Genomic DNA, 17,651 nt, shown 5'->3' with positions numbered 1-17,651 from the left:
CTTCAAATCCCCCAAGACAACGCCCCTTACCAGCAGGAAGTAGTTTGGAAAGAACGACGCCCAAATTCCCAAATATTGTGTATAAATGTTTGTTTTCATTTAATTGGACTGTTATATAAAATTAAATAAAATTAAAAAAAAAATAACAACACACCAAAGCTCACAAAGTCCTATCTCATTGTCCTTTTGATCTTTTTGCATTGACTAAAACGTAAAAAAATAATCGTAGTGTACTTTGTAATATAGAAGACAATTTGTGTAGATTAAAAAATATAGACAAGAAAACAAATGGAATAAGTACAGAAAATATGCCACATGATCACAATGGTAAACTTAATATACCCAAAGGTATAATTATTATATGTTAGAAATTTTGTTATAATTTAAACCCTATTTGTTAATATTTCCTGGAACCATTAATTTAGAAATTTAGAACTTCCAAAGTCCATTTGTATACCAGGGATAAATTCTGATCTACTAGCAGAGGCCCCATAGACTGCCCAGTCCTCTAATACCACATTCAGGGAATCTGAGTCTGTCCTATGCTGGTTTCCCAGCTATCAGAGTGGAGTCCATGAGTTCCCCCTTATTCAGGTCAGCAGCTTCTATGGGTTTCTCCAGCCTGGTCTTGACCCATGTGCTCATCACTCCTCCCTGTCTGCAACTGAATTCCAACAGTTCAGCTCAGTGTTTAGCCACAGGTGTCTGCTTCTGAAATTTTGTTTTGTTTTGTTTTGTTTTGTTTTTTTCCGAGACAGGGTTTCTCTGTGGCTTTGGAGGCTGTCCTGGAGCTAGCTCTTGTAGACCAGGCTGGTCTTGAACTTACAGAGAGGCGCCTGCTCCTGCCTCCAGAGTGCTGGGACTAAATGGACTTTGGGAGCCCCTTCTACACAGAGAGATAGTCTCTCAGTCTAGACACATGGGTGAGGGCCTGGGCCCTGTTCCAAATGATATAGCAGATTTTGAAGATTACCCATGTAAGGCCTCACCCTCTCTGGGTAGAAGAAAGGGATGGGAGTTGGTGGGGATGAGGAGGGGCGGGTATAGAAACGTGGATTGATATGTACAACAAGCTTGTTTCTAATTTAAATTAAAAAACATAAAAATTTTAGAAATTCCATGTATTTCTGATTGTTAACTCAAGGAACTAATGTCATACAAAATTGAAAAAAGAGAAATCTCTTCAATTTACTATATTTGACTTTGAGAATAAATAATTTGACAGTTTATAATTACACACATCTCATTTAGGAGAATTAAATAAATACTAACTTCCCACATCTCTCACAAAGACAAGACATCTGAGAGTGGCCTTGAAATAACAGACTAACCTGAGCTGAAACATCTTTCCAACTAACACCTGGGCACAGTATTATGTATTTAACAAGCAATACTGTATCATATACTCTTAAATCTATAAATATACCGAAATAGGAACAACTTATCTTCTAGTAGTATCTCCATAGATAAAACTAGAGCTAGAAGGCCACACTAGTATCTATTTAGCTACTGTTTAGTAGACACTAGTTATTTTGTGTACATAACTGAGAAGTTAGCTGCCTGAAAACTCAAAGTGTCTTACATGCTAATTCCTGGTTGGAACTTGTTTGACAAATTATTCTCAAAATATTTTCAATCTAATGCAAATGGACAAAAAGAAGAAGGAGGAGGAGAGAAAGAAGGAAGGAAGGAAAGAAAGAAGAAAAAAGAAGGAAAAGAAAAAGGAATGAAAAAAAAAAGATAACCAAACCAAACTCTTGGCACAGATATCAAAAACTTAGGAAAACAAGAGAAATTCTCTATTGGTCATTAATGAGCCAAGTAGTGTGACATCTAGCATTAAAATTTTGGTAAGCTATTTTGTATTAAGAATTCCCCTCAGCTACAGATGCACCCCAGAAGACATTGCACTATGTGAGCTTGAAATGTCTAGCTTCATTTGCCAACATCATCTCTGCAAATGATTTTAAAACAGAATAAAGCCTTGGGAGTTGATGCCATAGACTTAGTGTTTGATATCTCTAATAATCTATGGCTGGTGAGTGTCAGCATCACTGATACACAGAATTGATATGAGCAAAGATAAGAATACAGGAGAACTAAAGAAAGTCAAGTCATGAATGGTCTTACCATTTAACAAAAGAATTTAGGTGGCTCCCCCTTAGCAGTGGCAAATCAAAGCATTCCTTCACCCAGATGTGGACTTCTCCAGTTGTAGGAAGCTTTTTGCCTGCGATTAGACAAAGAGAACAAAATATGTTGCCATTTCTTTTTGGAAAAGATATCACCTTGCATATAGGACAGCACAAGGAAGCAAGCTAATGCTTGAAGGTATTGATTAAGTTAAAGATACTCAACTTCTTAGCCTTACTATCCTGAGGTCAGATAGCTCCATAAAGACTGGAGCTAATGGCAACAGATAGGTGCTCAGAGAGGGCGAGTCACTCTTGTTTAAGGATGTGGCTCTGGTTGGTTGACCATACTCTAGAGGTTAAAAGGCCACACAATCAAGAAGAATGTGTGGACAGGGAAGGTGGATCTTGGATGAGTTGGGAGAGGTGTGAATGTCATCCAAACACTCTGCATAAAATTCTGTGAGAACTAATAAAAAATGAGCAAAACAATTCTGGAGAGTGAAAACATTCAAGTTGATTCATCTTTATTATTATTATTTTTAAGTATAGATGGCTTTTTTCTTGTTCAACCTGTGCCTACACCAGCCATTAATCCTCTCCTCAGCAGTTTCACAGCCTGGCTATTGAGTCTGAAGCTCCTAACTTCAACAACATTTCTACAGCTTCTTGAGGACAATCTGCCTGGGAAATGAGTTGTTGATGGGGTCTAAAATTCTTTTCCTGCCAGCTTTTCTGGCTTGTTGAACTGGCTGGAGACCTAAGGTTCCAGTGCCCAGGCTGCAATCAGTAATTAAGGCAGAAAGCTTTATCTCCTAATGAAACTAAGTAGGGAAGATCAAGGAGTTCTAATTTCTTAGGGACTTTCTATGAGTCCTTTTAGTTCCCACCTGGGAAAGGAACACTCGTGTTTCTTCCTTATCATGACTGTCAATAGGCCTAAATTCTCACTACAGCAAAGCCCATTGACATGGTACAAATGCAAAGGTTTTTCGGAGAACAAGGGGAAGTCAAAACAAGGACTATATGCAAGGCTGGAAAGCACATGAGAAAAAAATTTCCTCATACAAATGGAAAGTAAATTGGTATTTCCTAAGCTCTGGGGTGAGGAAAGGAGGTACTTCTATTTAAAGGGTACAGTATTATTTAAAGATGGAAAGTTTTGGGACTCTGCTGTATAGCAATGTAAGTACAGCTCATATTACTGAGCTGTAGACTTAAATAGTTAAGACAGTAAGGATCATGTATTTCTTACTGTAAGAGAAATGAGATTTTTCTAGTTTGAAACTATGGTTGACTCCTTTGGTCTATACAGTTATTAACTTACTATGTTTGCTCAGTTATTCATCTTTGAGAATGTAATAGAACCCAAGTAATCTCTCAAGGGTAAAGGGATAAGTAGAGGGTTTGTGTCTGAAAACAAAGTCATTTCATACCTGGGCTTGGCTCTGGAACATACTGGAGTGCTAGCTTCATTTCACCTCTGTTTTCTGTCTCCAGGGCAACTGGTGCTGTCTGAAAGATAAAGGAACATTAGCAGGTGTAAGAAAGAGGGTTTTTTTTTTCTATCCTGTTAGTGTATATTCTGGTACAGGACCTTATCTGTCCCATCCTGAGAATGTGGATCACTTGTATGCTCTGAATTCATTTTTTCTTCTGCATCCTTTACACAATTATTTTTATAACTAAGAAAAACTGTTACATGTCTTTGAAGACCTTGCAGCATACTCAGAAAACATTCTGGCCAAAAGCAGCTTGGGAAGGGCGGGGGAGTTGTTTCATTTTACAGGTTTCAGTCTATCACTGAGGGTAAGTCAAGTGAGGAACTGTAGCAGGGCAGGAACTTCCACAGAGTGGGAACATGAAATAGAAACCATGGATGTATGCTGCTTAGCCTTTATTGTCAACTGGACATATACTTAAAGTAACCCAGAAAGAGGGGCCTTCAATTTCTGGTGGTGCATACCTTTAATCCAGCACTCTGGAGGTACAGGCAGATGGATCTCTGTGAGTTTGTGGCCAGTCTGGTCTATAGAGTGAGTTCCAGGACAGCCTTCAAAGCTACAGAGAGAAACCTTGTCTCATAAAAATAAAGAATGGCCTTGGATGTATTGTTCTATGTCTATGAGGGGTTTCTTGGTTGATGATTGAATTGATGTAGGAGGGCTAACCATCAATGATGGCACCATCTGTAGGTACATGACTTAGATTTTCTAATTATGGTCCTGGAGGAGCAAGTCAGTAAGTAAGAAGCATTTCTTCATGTTCATGGTTCTGTTTCAAGTTCTTCCTCTGTTCAAGTTCCTGCTGGAAGCTCAAGTGAACCCCAAAACAGATGAGCGAATACTGCACTAAAGTTTATTATAATAAAATTGCCAAAAGACAAAAGACAAAAAAAGGCCTAAAATCTGAAAGAAATAGCAAAGACATAACCTTCTAAAGCATTAAAAGAGAAAAAAAGATTAATAGCAAATTTTGCAATGTAAATTAAAGATGTCGGAATACAATGGAATGACATTTTAAAAGTGCTCACAAAACCATTTTCAACCTTACAACTGAAAAAAATATCCTTCAAAGAGAAATGTGAAGAGGATGGCATGAAGCAAAGAAAGCCAGTTATTGACTTGCTAGTCAATAACCAAGAAAAGTAAAAATAAAGGGAAGTCCCTGGCACAAAATGTAACTCTACAGAAAGATAAAGGAAGAGGTCTATAGCTATCCCACTCTATGTGTGTCTAATATCATCTGATTTCAGAAGCTAATTAGAGTTGGGCCTTGTGAAGACTTGGGTGGAAGACACAGTGAAAGAGTAAGGAGAAATAGGAAGTAAACATGGTTAAAACTAAATGTTTCTATAATAAAGAGTTATCATGTGGAAATTTAAATAAGACCATTAAAATGTGACTAAAGATAGCAGAAAAGATGGTAGCATGAGTAAATAAAGTATTTTTGATTTGTTCTAATTGGTCTGGACATGGCAGAAGACCTAATCTGTATTAGACATGTTTTCCTTCCTGTGCTGAGGATCAAACTCAGGGCCTTGTGTATGATTGCACTGTATCAATGAGCTGTATATCTGACCCTAGAGTTGGCATTTTAAATTCAATGATAAATATTATAAATTAAAAAAGAAACTATGGCTTCTGTATTAATTGAGGGAAAATAACTATATGATAATTGATTAATCCTCATAGAAGCAATTATAGAAATAAAATAACACAAGTATTAAGACATTAGATTAATGTCTTATCAATAATTATATTAAGTACAAATTAAAATTCAGTTAGAAGGAATATTGGAAGTTCAGTATGGTGGAGCATGTCCATAAGGCTGGCAACTAGAGTCTGAGCTGGGAGGATCATGAGTTTGAGGTTACCTTAGGCTAAAGAGCAAGTTCCAGGCAAGTGTGAGCTATATAATAAGACCTTGTCTCTAAACAAAACAAGACACCTTCTTCTCAACGGACAATCTGATCACATGCTAGGCTGAAAGTCTGTCTCAGATTTCAAAGACTGGAGCATTTAATGGCCTTGAAGACTGAAGTCAAGCATTTGCACTGAAAAGTTTAAGTTCTCCATATAATTAAAAAAATCTCTCTCTTTATCAAATGTACAAAGAAAATTCAATCCTGGATTCAAATGAATCAAGTACTATGAGGTAAATGCAGCCGGGCTTGTCCCTGTAGGCCAGATCCCACCTCGACCCACCCCACAAAGGAGGAAATGGAAACCCACCTTCCTCTTGAGAGGGTACCACTTCAGCTGTTTGCTCTGTTTGCTGTCCCAGTCCCATGTTTCCAAGTCAAGTTCCACCTCCCCCAAGAAGCTGTTGCGCTTAAATGTATCCCGATGCCAAACAGACAGGTTCAATTTCTGTGTCTTTAAAAATTGCCGTTCGATTTTATACTGCAGTGGAGAAAAGAAAATTAAAATGACTAGCATTACCTTATTCCAAAGTTATGACACAGAGATGAAAAGCCATCTGTGAGGATCCAAATTTCTCATCTGTTTGGTTTCAGGTCTCAAAAGCTTGCAAAGGCATCTTACTCTATGTGTCTGATTTCAAAGAGCTAAAACTCCATCTTTCAGAAGAGCAGATGCTTTTCCCCTCTGCTGGAAAAGGCAAACTATGGCTCAAATATCAGAGCTGAAAATAGCTTTCTAAAAACAAAAGTCAATTATTCAGCCTTTTTTGGATGCTTTTACACTAGAAACATCATCATTCGGGTTCATTCCAAAAATACAACTCAAATCAAATCTACTTCTGTTTTTCTACCTAAGGACAAGAACTTCATGTTTTTCCTTTTGTTATTTTGAGATAGTCCCTTTTAGCCAAGGTTGGCCAGAGCTTCCTATGTAGCTGAGCATAACTTTGCATTCCTTTACCTCCTCTCTGAGTACTTAGATTCAAAGAGTGCAGCACCAGCTAGATTTCAGTATTTAAAACAGTTTCAGGTTCACAGAAACATTGAGCACAAAATATAGCCCCCATATACTATCTACCCTACAAACACGTCTCCCACTATCAGACAAAAAAAAAAAAAAAAAAAAAAATTCTTAAAAGAGTAAATTTGGTTTTTCCAACCTTACATGGTTAAGTAGAAAGGATTTAGTAACCTAACAGTTTTTCATCTCAAATTAAGTCAACCCTTGATTATATATAATCATGGAAGGAATAACAGTACTTCCAATCTAAAAATAATCTCCACTTTGCTTTGTGACATGTCACTTGAAGATTATATCAGAGCTACCACTCCCTGAATTCACCATTTAAGTTAGCTGGCTTTTCCTGAGTATAGGGTTGAAGCTGCTGACCCAGAAGTAGCTAGGGGTCCTGGGATATGTCACAGTCAAATCTAATTACAAACTTGTTGCCTAAATCCAGAGGTGGCTAATTCAGCCATGGATGACTAGCAGTGTCCCATAACTGCTGCTTTCTCTCTTCCCGAAAGATTATCAAATGTCATAGTTTTTAAAAATAGAGAATGAACACATCTCTTATTTTCAATGTTAAATGATTTGGTAGATACAATAGATAGGAAAGATATTACATGGCATTGCATGTAGGGACAGAAAGAATGTAGGTATATGAGCTAGGCAAATTTCCACTTATCAGTTCATCCATCCATCTTTCCAATAAGCAGTGTGTGTGTGTGTGTGTGTGTGTGTGTGTGTGTGTGTGTGTGTGATATTCCCTACTCCAAAGCCTGTGCTGCAAATCAGTGTCTAATGTGGGCATTAACTCCTTTAATGCCTAGTCTGTGATTCCCAAAGGGGATAGATCAACATTTCCCTTTTACAAATACAAAATCTCCATTAGCCTCATTTCTCAGATCTGAGGTGCAGTGGTGTATTTGCCCAAAGATACAGTCTAGACACATCACAGGGTTATCCCTTGCCCTCCTGGAACTTAACATTGAGTATCATGGCACTGAGTGTTGGCATAGCCTATCATAGTCAAGGCTATGGAGTCAGTGGACATCAGAGGAATTCCAGTTGCTAGGAAGAAGTATTTATTTAAGAGTATCTTAAGGCACAGTTAAGAAAGGACTAGGAGGAAGTCTATCCCAGCCTGAAGGAACGGAAAATGTGGGAATGTGAGAAGATGAACGCCCGCTGAGTTACAGAAAGGAACACATTGTGACTGGAACAAAGATTATGAAAGTTGAGGCTAGAATGCTGATATTTTCAGTACAGACACCATCCTAGCAAGACATGACTAATTCAATGCCCAGGTCACCACCCAAGCTCTATCTGTGGTCTACAAATACCCGCAATATCTCGTTGTACACTGGGTTCAAGGTCTTCTTCACCACGAGTGTTTTCTTCTTGCCCATTTTGCCTTTGTCTGGTAACAGATATGTCTTTACATATCTAAAAAAAAAAGGAAAGTGATAGATATGAAAGTCAAAGAAGATATTTCCAGGCCTCCCTTTTAAAGCACATCAAAAAAACCTGGCAGCATGAATTATCCCCAAATGCTGATAAAAGCAGTAAGAAAGACATGTTGTTGTCCACGCCTTTATATTTTTAAAAGTTTAATTTTTGACATATAGATTTTATAAAGTCAGTTCAGTAGCATCCTCTCAACCCAACTTTCCAAACATCCCTTTAAACACAATCCCACACAGGCCTACCCTTCAATTGCTTTGACTTCATGATTCCCATCAGATTAACTGAGGACTAAGAGAAAATGGGTGAGCCCTCCCAGGTCTGTACTTACGGGTCTGAGCGCTGTTTTTTAACATCTGCTGCTGCTAAGTCCTTACACTGGGCCACAAAAACATGCAGCTCTTTCAGGGACTCCACGTAGTCGATTGCAAACTGAACACTCCCTTTCACTTCTAGGTTGCCAAAGTCTCCGCTGTAAACACTCATCACACTGCCACTCACCTGGATGCATCAGAAACAGGAAGTGTTCATCTGCGTCTCATTCCTGACTGCCCAGTGCAAGAATCTCAAACATAGGCCCTGGTTGGCCTTACTTTTCTAGCTTGCACATAAAAGCAGTTAATTTAATAATGGCGCAAGGGCAATTTGACATGATACATATGACTATGATTTATTTTAACTTGTTCCTAAATGGCAGACAGTAGTGCAATGCAAAGTTATTTAGATGCTAAATTCATTTCAAAACAGGGTGGTTTTATGCTAGGTGGCATTCATTGTTAGCCATGCAGAGTGTTTAAAGTGCTAAAGGAAAAGGATGTGAGAGACTCCAGGCACACAAATCACAATGACATGCCCTTTAAAATTCCATGGCACTTAAAAGGAATTTTACCATGTTTCTCATCCTCTGAATCTAGGAAACTGCTTGCTGAGCCATGAACTTTTAGACTTCAGGAAGGGCAGACTATGGATGATTGATGAAGGGAATTTAAAGCCTTCCCAAGGGCATCCATACATTACCAGAAAAAAAAATCAATTTCAATAGATTTTAAAGGGCTTCAGAAATACAAGGCTATTAAGAATTTCAGCAGTGTCATTTGTCTAGTATACCTTCTAATCTATATGACTGTGTATGGATAGTATAAAAATATTTAAATAAATACATGGCAATGTTATTTCATATGTATATTCTCATGCATATGCCACCTGCACACAGAGCTATCTCAAGTTGTGGGAAAGTTCCATATAATCACATTCACTTTCGTCAAATATGAGCAATTGTGTTTTAGCAGATTTCCATTTAAAATTGTGTTTTGGATCCTGCCAGATGGCAAAGAATTACCATCCCATTCCTCATGTGACTCAATTTAAGTTTCAGTAGGCTTATCTAAAGGACAGGCACAACTCTATGCCTGTAAGTGGTGTGTAAAGCCACATTTGACACAGGCAGAATCTTTGAAGTTGCCCCATTCGTTGCGCAGAAAAAAATTGAATGGTTCGTCTTGTTGCCAATTTAGAATCTTCAGGCATATCAAAAAGTTTAATTTATAATGTACATGAAACCCCGTTATTCTGTGAGAAAAGGAAAATCTAGCTAGCCAGAAGCTAATTACAAATTATTAAAAACAAACAAACAAAAACAGCTTTGAGTTTTAGTGCTAAGACAGGAGGCAACAGTGAGCAGGGGTACAAGGGCAAAGTTTAGAGCAGCAGAGAGAGAACATAGAGCCTTCATTTACATACAGAGGACAAGGACGTCATGCCAGAGGAGCTGCTAAGATTGGTTAATGAGCTCGGGCTCTTCTTGTATCTCCTGAGCTGGTAACTGCTCTCTGATGCTGTATCTGTTTCTCTGTCATCACTCTACAAAACACCACATCACATACACAAGTTTAAATTTGGTACAAGTCAAGGTCAGCATATTTGAAGTTTGGAAGGAGTCAAACGTTAGAATTTTGTTCAGGCAAGGATGACATCTTGTTACACAATCGATTGGTGACATTTCCCAAATGCAATGGATGCTAGGGCTAATTCCTGGGGATTTGGGATGGAGTGGAAGTCTGAGTGGGGCAGTGTTTAACTAAGAAAATATGTAGTTATCTTTTTTGACACAGTGTGGCCCTTAGGAGTGTTGGAACATAGCACTACCATGAACTTTCTCTTAATATATCCACGTTTCCTAGAGAATGTATGCATATATCATAAAATATGAGTATATGCATATATACCATAAAATAAATCATCTATGAAATCTTATCAAAGCACAAAAACCGTGTTTAATTCGTTCCATTGTTACTATTTTAGCTTTCTTAAAAATATTTTTTTAACTTGAGATACTATTAAACTAGGAACAATAAAACTAGTCTGACCCATTTCAATTAAAGTTGATATTTTTGTATGTAAAATACCCCTTATGTGACTCTATAGTGTTACTGTACTTAACCTTTTGTTGCTTTAGGAAAGTATGTTAAGCTATCCAGTTACTAGATTTCAACATATTTCTTTAAAAGTTAAAAAAATAATAGGATATTTATTTTAAATATGTCCCAGGGAACATCTACATGGGACAAGGAAGAAAAACAGCAATGACAAATTCACTTGTATTTATACTTAAAAGTTTCTTGGATGTTTTCACACAATGTTTACTTGGGAATTGCAAGACATATGGAGCAGTACAGTGGCTCCTGGGTTATGGAAGAGTAGTTAGTTCATGCCAGCATATTCCAGGACCATGCAATTACACATCAGCATCATGGATACCAATTATAATGCAGATTAATGAAGGAGTTAAAGAAAAAAATTAATGACACATGGAAAAGAAAACAATCTTGTCTCAGGATTTCAAAAATTCCACACCTTTTAAATATTTCTGATGTTACATTCCCTTCCCATACACTAAACAACCCATTCCCCTCTCTTAGAACACTTATATATTCTATCTAGCATATTGGATCATTATTAAATTATTGGGAGGATGGGCTGGAAGATGCTGACCTGAAACAGCATTTTTTCACATAGCTAGTGCTCAACAAATGTAACTAAGCTTCAAAGGGACAGCTGACAAGAGAGCAAAGGCTGATTTCATCTCTGAATCCTTTAATAGCCAGTTCAATCCTACATGCTTTCAAAGGTAAAGTGATACAGTTTAATTCTAGCATCTCTGATACACAAAACCAACTGTCCTGGTAAGGGCTGATTCAGCAGGTTAAAAAAAAACTGATATAGTTGCCCTCTCAAATTATGTATTTCTTTCCTATGATCACCCAAAACCAGAGCAGATCTCCAAAGGTTTAAAATCACAGAAATCATGTGGAGTTTATGCTGTCTGGCTTCCAGGTAATGATTTATGCCCCCACCCCAAAATGAGTGAGTTTTCCCCCAAACTGTAGTGTGTGGCTCTTCAACAGCTGCTAGGACCAAATATTTGCAGGTGCAGTTCACCCCAAAGTCCCTAATAGACAGAAGGACACATGGGATGGAAGTAGGGTGTTATTTACATCTCACTCAGAATTTTGCTCACATCTTGTCTTCTAAGAGAATTGGCTTGAATATAAAGCCTTTCACTTCCCCTTCAGAAACCAGGACAAAACCTAGAATCACAGATGCTAACCTTTACCACATGCTAAATGTGTTCCAGGCAGGTATCATGTATTTTTCTCTCCATTCGCTCCCTCAGTCTGAAAAGCCTCACAGAGTAGATACTCAAAAACCAGACTCACTGAAACCAAATAATGTATTTGTTCCTGGTAATAATACAACAATTTAGCTTTATAGCCAGAACTGGGAATATCTTAACAGACACCAAGCTCCTAATAATGTGAGACCAAGAAGAAACTGGGATCTTAAGTCAAAAGACCTCAGGCTCAGGCAGATCTACTTTGTAGTAGGAACTAGGTATTGGGAAATGAACTGGAACAGTAAGTGCCTGGTACACACTCTGAACTTGACCTGTAGGTCATAGCCACACTCCTGTATAGTGTGGCATAATGGTTACTGTATAGGAGTCAGATCTGGGTACCAGTCCACAATCTGGCTGTGTGGTAATATTTTAACTCCATAGGCTTTATTTTTTCACCTGTAATATTTGGGGATAATGGTGATGCCTGCCTCCCATGGTCTTTGAAGAATTAGATAAAATAATATATGTGAAACCTGTGGAATCTGGTATATCCCCTTGAAAGTTTCTATCATTACTACCATATTATTTTAACAAGTGCTTTGAAAGTAGTCATACATCCTAGACCAAGCTCTTACCAACCCACTTTTAGCTACAGATGCATAATGAATTTATGCAACATATTTCTCCCCAGATTTCTTATTTTGCACATACTTTGAAACAAAAGTTTCACCTTTCCAAATCTAGGCAATCTGACTCCCCTGGCCAAAATAACTACTGTTTGAGTGAAATGAGACATGTCTTGCCCAGTTCCTGGATCAAAAACACTGCTTCCATTGACTTGGGAGGCAAGGGCCAGCCCCACTGACTTCCTTGGTCTAGGCTATAGTTGAGTACAGACAGCCGGATGGCAAAGTGAAACCAGCTACTGAGCTCCATTTTCCCAAAGGTTGAAAACATGAACTTGCCTCATCTTGAAGAAATGCTGGAACAGACTTGCTCATCCTTTTGAGTTTGTCAGGGTGGGAAAACTGATTATCAGGCAGTGAAGGCGCTGTGGAAACTAAAGAGCAGCATCCTGATTTCAAAATTATTCACAACTACCAAACATTAAGCACAAGTTGAAAGCACACTTTTCTTTCATTTATGAGTGCTGTTTTGTATAAAGGTTAAAGGTGTGATAGTTAGCATGCATGGCATCATGAGGTAAGTGGCATGCAGTTTGTGTAAGTCATATACAGAGAGCACTAAAAGGGAGTTGAACCAGATACCAAATGAAAACTGGAAAAAGAAACCCACTAGTTCTTATTCAACTCTGTCTGAGTTATATTATTTACCAGCCATGGAGCCTCAGGTCTATAACCCCAGATACAAAAGAAGCTGAGACAAGAGGACTGCTGGAAGTTTGAAGCCATCCTGGGCTACGTAATGAGTTCCAGACCAGTCTAGGATATAAAATGAGACCATGGTCTTAAAAAGACCTCTGCTTGTCAATGTGAATTGGTTTAGCTTATTTTTTTCTAAGTCAGAGCTTTGAACCTTAAGTGCTGTAATGTATTGGTTCATCTCCCCTCCCCCACCAACCAGATTCATTACATTTACAACATGCTGCAGGCTGAAAAATTATTTCGTTTGGACAGGAAGGATTTTAGGATTTTTGTTCACAATATAACAGTAAGGATCCTTGGCTATAAAATGTCTAAAACCAGGTTTGTTTATTTAGTGATTATGAAAAAATTCCTGATCTGATATGTGTGTGTGTGTGTGTGTGTGTGTGTGTGTGTGACACATATGTGATACTATTCATCTGATGGTGGTCCTCAGTCAGAATTATAAGAAACTATAATTTTTTTTTTAAAAAAAAGTGTTTTAGCCAAGTGTGGTGGTGCTTGCCTTTAATCCCAGTTCTATGGATTTGGATACAAATTGATTTCTGTGAATTCAAGGCCAGTCTGATCTACATGGCAAGTCCCAGGCCAGCCAGGGCTACATAAAGAGAAAGCTTGTATCAAAAAAAGAAAGAAAGAAAGAAAGAAAGAAAGAAAGAAAGAAAGAAATCATTTAAAAATATATTTGGATAACATTTGGTTCAAAGAATTTTCAGCATACCAAGGCCTGGTTTAAACACTTCAAGTTAATATACTCTAAATGGCTGAGAAAGGTAGCACATGATTTCTTTCTGATACAATAAGTATATGCAAAGAAGGCTTGATTCCTAATTCGCATATCCCTAGTCAGAAAACTATTTTCTTCTTTTGTACATGAATCACAATGTAAGCTTTTATTATGGTGAGCAATTGCTCTTCCAATGAGAGAGTTTATATTTCAAGGTACTTTACACTGCCTGGTATACACTAGGGGCAGTGTAACTATTTTTTAAAACACAATATTTCTAATACATCATCTTCAAATTATGTCTTCAACACAATACAAATATATTAATTTGGTTTTATTCTTAAAATTTCCATTAGGAAATAGATATAAATCAAAATTTATTTTCCCCATAAAGAAGGCACAAATTCAGCCTTAAACAAATTAGCTAATCTCATCTTTATTTGAAACAAATCTAATGGAGGAAAAAACAAAATTGAGCTACATATAATAAATTTATGCTAAGTCTTTATCAGTTCTTACCTAGTCTGAGGCTCACAAAGGTAAATACACACACAAAATCCATTCAGTGTCTCATTAGAATAACCTCTTTATCATCTCCATGGAATTCAATAAGTATGTATGTGAATGTGCATATGTGTGCGTTTGTGTGTCTACAACTACATTCGTGTATCGTGTGTGTGTGTGTGTGTGTGTGTGTGTGTCTGTGTGTGTGTCTGTGTGTGTGTATGTGTACTTTTGGGTAAGTTACAGTGGAAACAACTCAAGATTAGGTCATGTCCTATGTATGTTTTAATAAGATTATAAAAGTCATCATTGTAACAAAGCATATTGTTGGGTGATGTAAATAGGTCAAATTCAATTACACCCATTACTCAAATGTGATCAGTTTCATATTTATGAGCTTCAGTTATTTAATCATCCATTTCATTTTGTCTTATGGTAAGAATGTTATTTACTAATGAAAAGACAAGAACCAATTTCTTAAAATTGCTAAAGAAATTAATTTACCTATAATAACAGCACATAATTGGTCTATTAGCCTATGAGTGGAATCAGAGCTATAGATGCGTATGTCTGTCTGTTTTGTTTTCATGCCTCAAACAAAAGGTTAAACAAACATAGCAACATAAAATCAGATGCCTAAACTTCAGCATATCCCAGTTCAAAGGCAACAGGAAAAGTCTCTATCTATGACCATCTTTGGGGCAGCAGCAGCTTGTTTTGTCTGCAGACAGAGCAGCATACTCACAGAGCCAGGCCTGAACTGCTTTCTTTCCTAGGCAGCTCTTAAGAATTTGTCAAGTCATGTGCCAAAGCTCAGGGCCTTCATCACTGGCAGGAAGACTTCAGGAGCAGTCTCAGGTTTCAAGCTAGATGTTAGTGACTCCCAGAATCAGCACATTGTATCTCCATCTACTGACTCCTTCACTTAGCTGCTCTCCTCAGGAGGTCCATTAGCTTATGCAAAGGCTGTTGGGTGCATTATTATACTAACACTATGGACAGAAAGCGGTCCTGCTTGGGTAGCATTTGCTTCATACCTCAGTGTCTACATTTATGAAAGAGGGAAGCTAACAATCATGCTTTATCAGGCCACAGAGAACCACTATAAATATATATTTTGCCCTTAAGACAGTGGTCTTGCCTACATAGACACTGACAATGGGAACAAACATTATCTTTGTCTTCTAGTGGATATAAATTAGTTGATACATTTATTTTGTTTAGATTCAAATGTTTACCATTTTTAGATAGAATATTCACTGTTCAAGACAATTTTGAATCTCATAATTTAAATGCTGGACACTAGAAATTTTACTTTTATAGATATGTGAACTGTGCTTAATAAGCCCTTATCAGAATGAAATAGTTTGGGTTTTTGTTTTGTTTTGTTTTTTGTTTGTTTGTTTGTTTTTTGTTTTGTTTTTGGCAAGCTTCAGAAATAAGGTAATAATAAGTGTGATATTAATGGATTAGTTCATTAGTGCACTAAAGGTTATATAGAATGAAACACTTAGTCACTTATGAAAAATGCCCTGCTACTCACTTCCTGGTATACATTCATTTGTATCTGGCTCCTGGTCTGCTTTTTCATCTAGCCAGAAGAGTAACATTGAGAATAAATACCATTTCAATTAAGTATTAAACAGACATGAAAGCAAAACTCAAATGCTAGTTTTACAGGTGAAACTGAAGAATTCATCTGACAGGTTTTCAGTTTGTCATGTCCCAGTCTGATCCTTCACAAGCTCTTTAAGGTCTCCTGTTCAATTAGAACTCTAAGAGGCAGCTTGGGGACCCGAGTTCTCCTTCCTGTAAGTCACTCAACCACAGCATGACCATAGAAGGGACAACTGGGACAGGAGCATCTGAGTTGACACACCCTACTCTCTCAATGACTGACAACTCTACATGACTGCAGAAAGGTAACCTTACTTCTCTGAGCTTTTTTCTTAAATCTTCAAAATAAAGACTAAAATCATTTTCTCATTTGTTTTGACGAAGTACTTGTAAATATAAAACAAGGAAACTATACATAAAAGTGGAACATTTTGCATAGCTTAAGCACACATTTTTATGATTATAGCAAAAGCAGCTTACAGAAATTAAGGGCTGTCGGCAAATATAAATCATTCATTTGCTCAAGTACAGAACTGCAAGAATCAGACTTGTCTCTGCCCTTCCCCCACCAAGGCTCTGTTTCAGTTAATTTCATAACAAAAGTAATACAGGCCCATTGACATGCTTCAAGAGCTCCTGCCTCCTTAATATTTGAAATCAATTCATCTCACCCTCATTCCATATTCATTTATGTAATCACAGGCAGGTTTTCCAACCCTAGTCCTGGGGCCCTTTCCTTTGAAATTAAGACTATCAGTTGAGCCATAAAGATCTAACTGCTGAGATGTGAGAATCAAATACAAGAACAATTTAACTCAGAATCCCGCTCTCCTCTTTCTGCCTTAAGAGACTTCTAAAAGTCAGAGTAACACCAGTTAGCCCATACCCACAGAAATATAATTTCCTATTTATAGAAACTCGTGCTTCCCTGCTGTCTCTGATGAGATCCTCGTATTATCACCAGCAGAAGCCTTAAAAATATAGAACGCTTTTACAACTTAGGCACTATCTGATATATAATGGCAAATGATGTTCTTCTGTTTACCCCACAACTGCATCCCAGTGACTGCCCAAATTACCCAGAACTTAATACATAAATAGACATGCAAATGCATAAAGGTATTTACCATCTTCAGCACTACGTACTAATTCTTCCGGCAGATTATCTACTTTTGCTTGATCTGTTCAGGAAAAATTAACAAATGGTTAATGTGGCCGACCCTTGTCGAGAGGAGAACAATGAGATTGTCCCTGGAAGCTCCCCGGAGTTGGGAGTTGGAAGCAATTAGTCAAGAATGCCGTGAGGGGCAAGATTGCCAAGATGTCTTCCCCCAAATACTTTCTCTTTAGATTAGCTACTTGAGTCAGTGTCTTAGCAGGCGATTCCATTTCAGCCCGATGCAGCTCACATCAGCAAACGGCTATGCAGTGACTCCCATGGGTTAGAGGGTTATAGCTCAGAGCAAGCAATCCGCTGACCGTAGGGAAAAAAAGCTCAGGGCTGAAGCAGCCTCTCTATCCTACTGCGGAGGGTAAGACTCTGGCCATGACTAACACCTTACTAAACCTATGGTCATTAACAAATATTTGTGTACGTGCATCATCGTTTGCATATGCCTCTGGGAGGCTTGCTTGGGAAGCCAACTGAAGAGATGGAACCAGGGACCAGCTGCTAAGTGGAATCTTGGCAAGCTAGTGTGAGAGTGGGTATCGGTATTTGGGAGAGTGCAGGGATACTGTCAGCTGGCTTTTTTTTTTTTTTTTTTTTAACCCCACACA

At 37.8% G+C, this 17,651-nt stretch overlaps 1 protein-coding gene across 9 annotated transcripts in view; it reads right to left on the bottom strand.

Moving 5' to 3' along the window:
• The window catches only part of Sytl2 (synaptotagmin like 2), a 57,628-nt gene that overhangs the window by 5,522 nt on the left and 34,455 nt on the right, over nt 1-17,651 (bottom strand). For 4 of the 9 annotated variants that reach the window (XM_051192213.1, XM_051192215.1, XM_051192219.1 and 1 more), the window contains exons 9-17: nt 17,000-17,053; nt 15,799-15,846; nt 12,605-12,699; nt 9,764-9,883; nt 8,355-8,524; nt 7,903-8,005; nt 5,867-6,037; nt 3,569-3,647; nt 2,131-2,230 (exon numbers count right to left, since the gene is read on the bottom strand). In XM_051192213.1, the coding sequence (XP_051048170.1) occupies nt 2,131-2,230; nt 3,569-3,647; nt 5,867-6,037; nt 7,903-8,005; nt 8,355-8,524; nt 9,764-9,883; nt 12,605-12,699; nt 15,799-15,846; nt 17,000-17,053 (940 nt within the window). The remainder of the gene's footprint in view (nt 1-2,130; nt 2,231-3,568; nt 3,648-5,866; nt 6,038-7,902; nt 8,006-8,354; nt 8,525-9,763; nt 9,884-12,604; nt 12,700-15,798; nt 15,847-16,999; nt 17,054-17,651) is intronic. The other 5 variants (XM_051192214.1, XM_051192216.1, XM_051192220.1 and 2 more) reach the window with 3 other exon arrangements.

This window comes from Phodopus roborovskii, unplaced genomic scaffold, assembly GCF_943737965.1.
Source record: "Phodopus roborovskii unplaced genomic scaffold, PHOROB, whole genome shotgun sequence".
In the NCBI taxonomy this organism is placed as follows: Eukaryota; Metazoa; Chordata; class Mammalia; order Rodentia; family Cricetidae; genus Phodopus; species Phodopus roborovskii.
The sequence above is the reverse complement of the archived record's forward strand: the minus strand, read 5'-3'. Positions and strand labels throughout refer to the sequence as shown.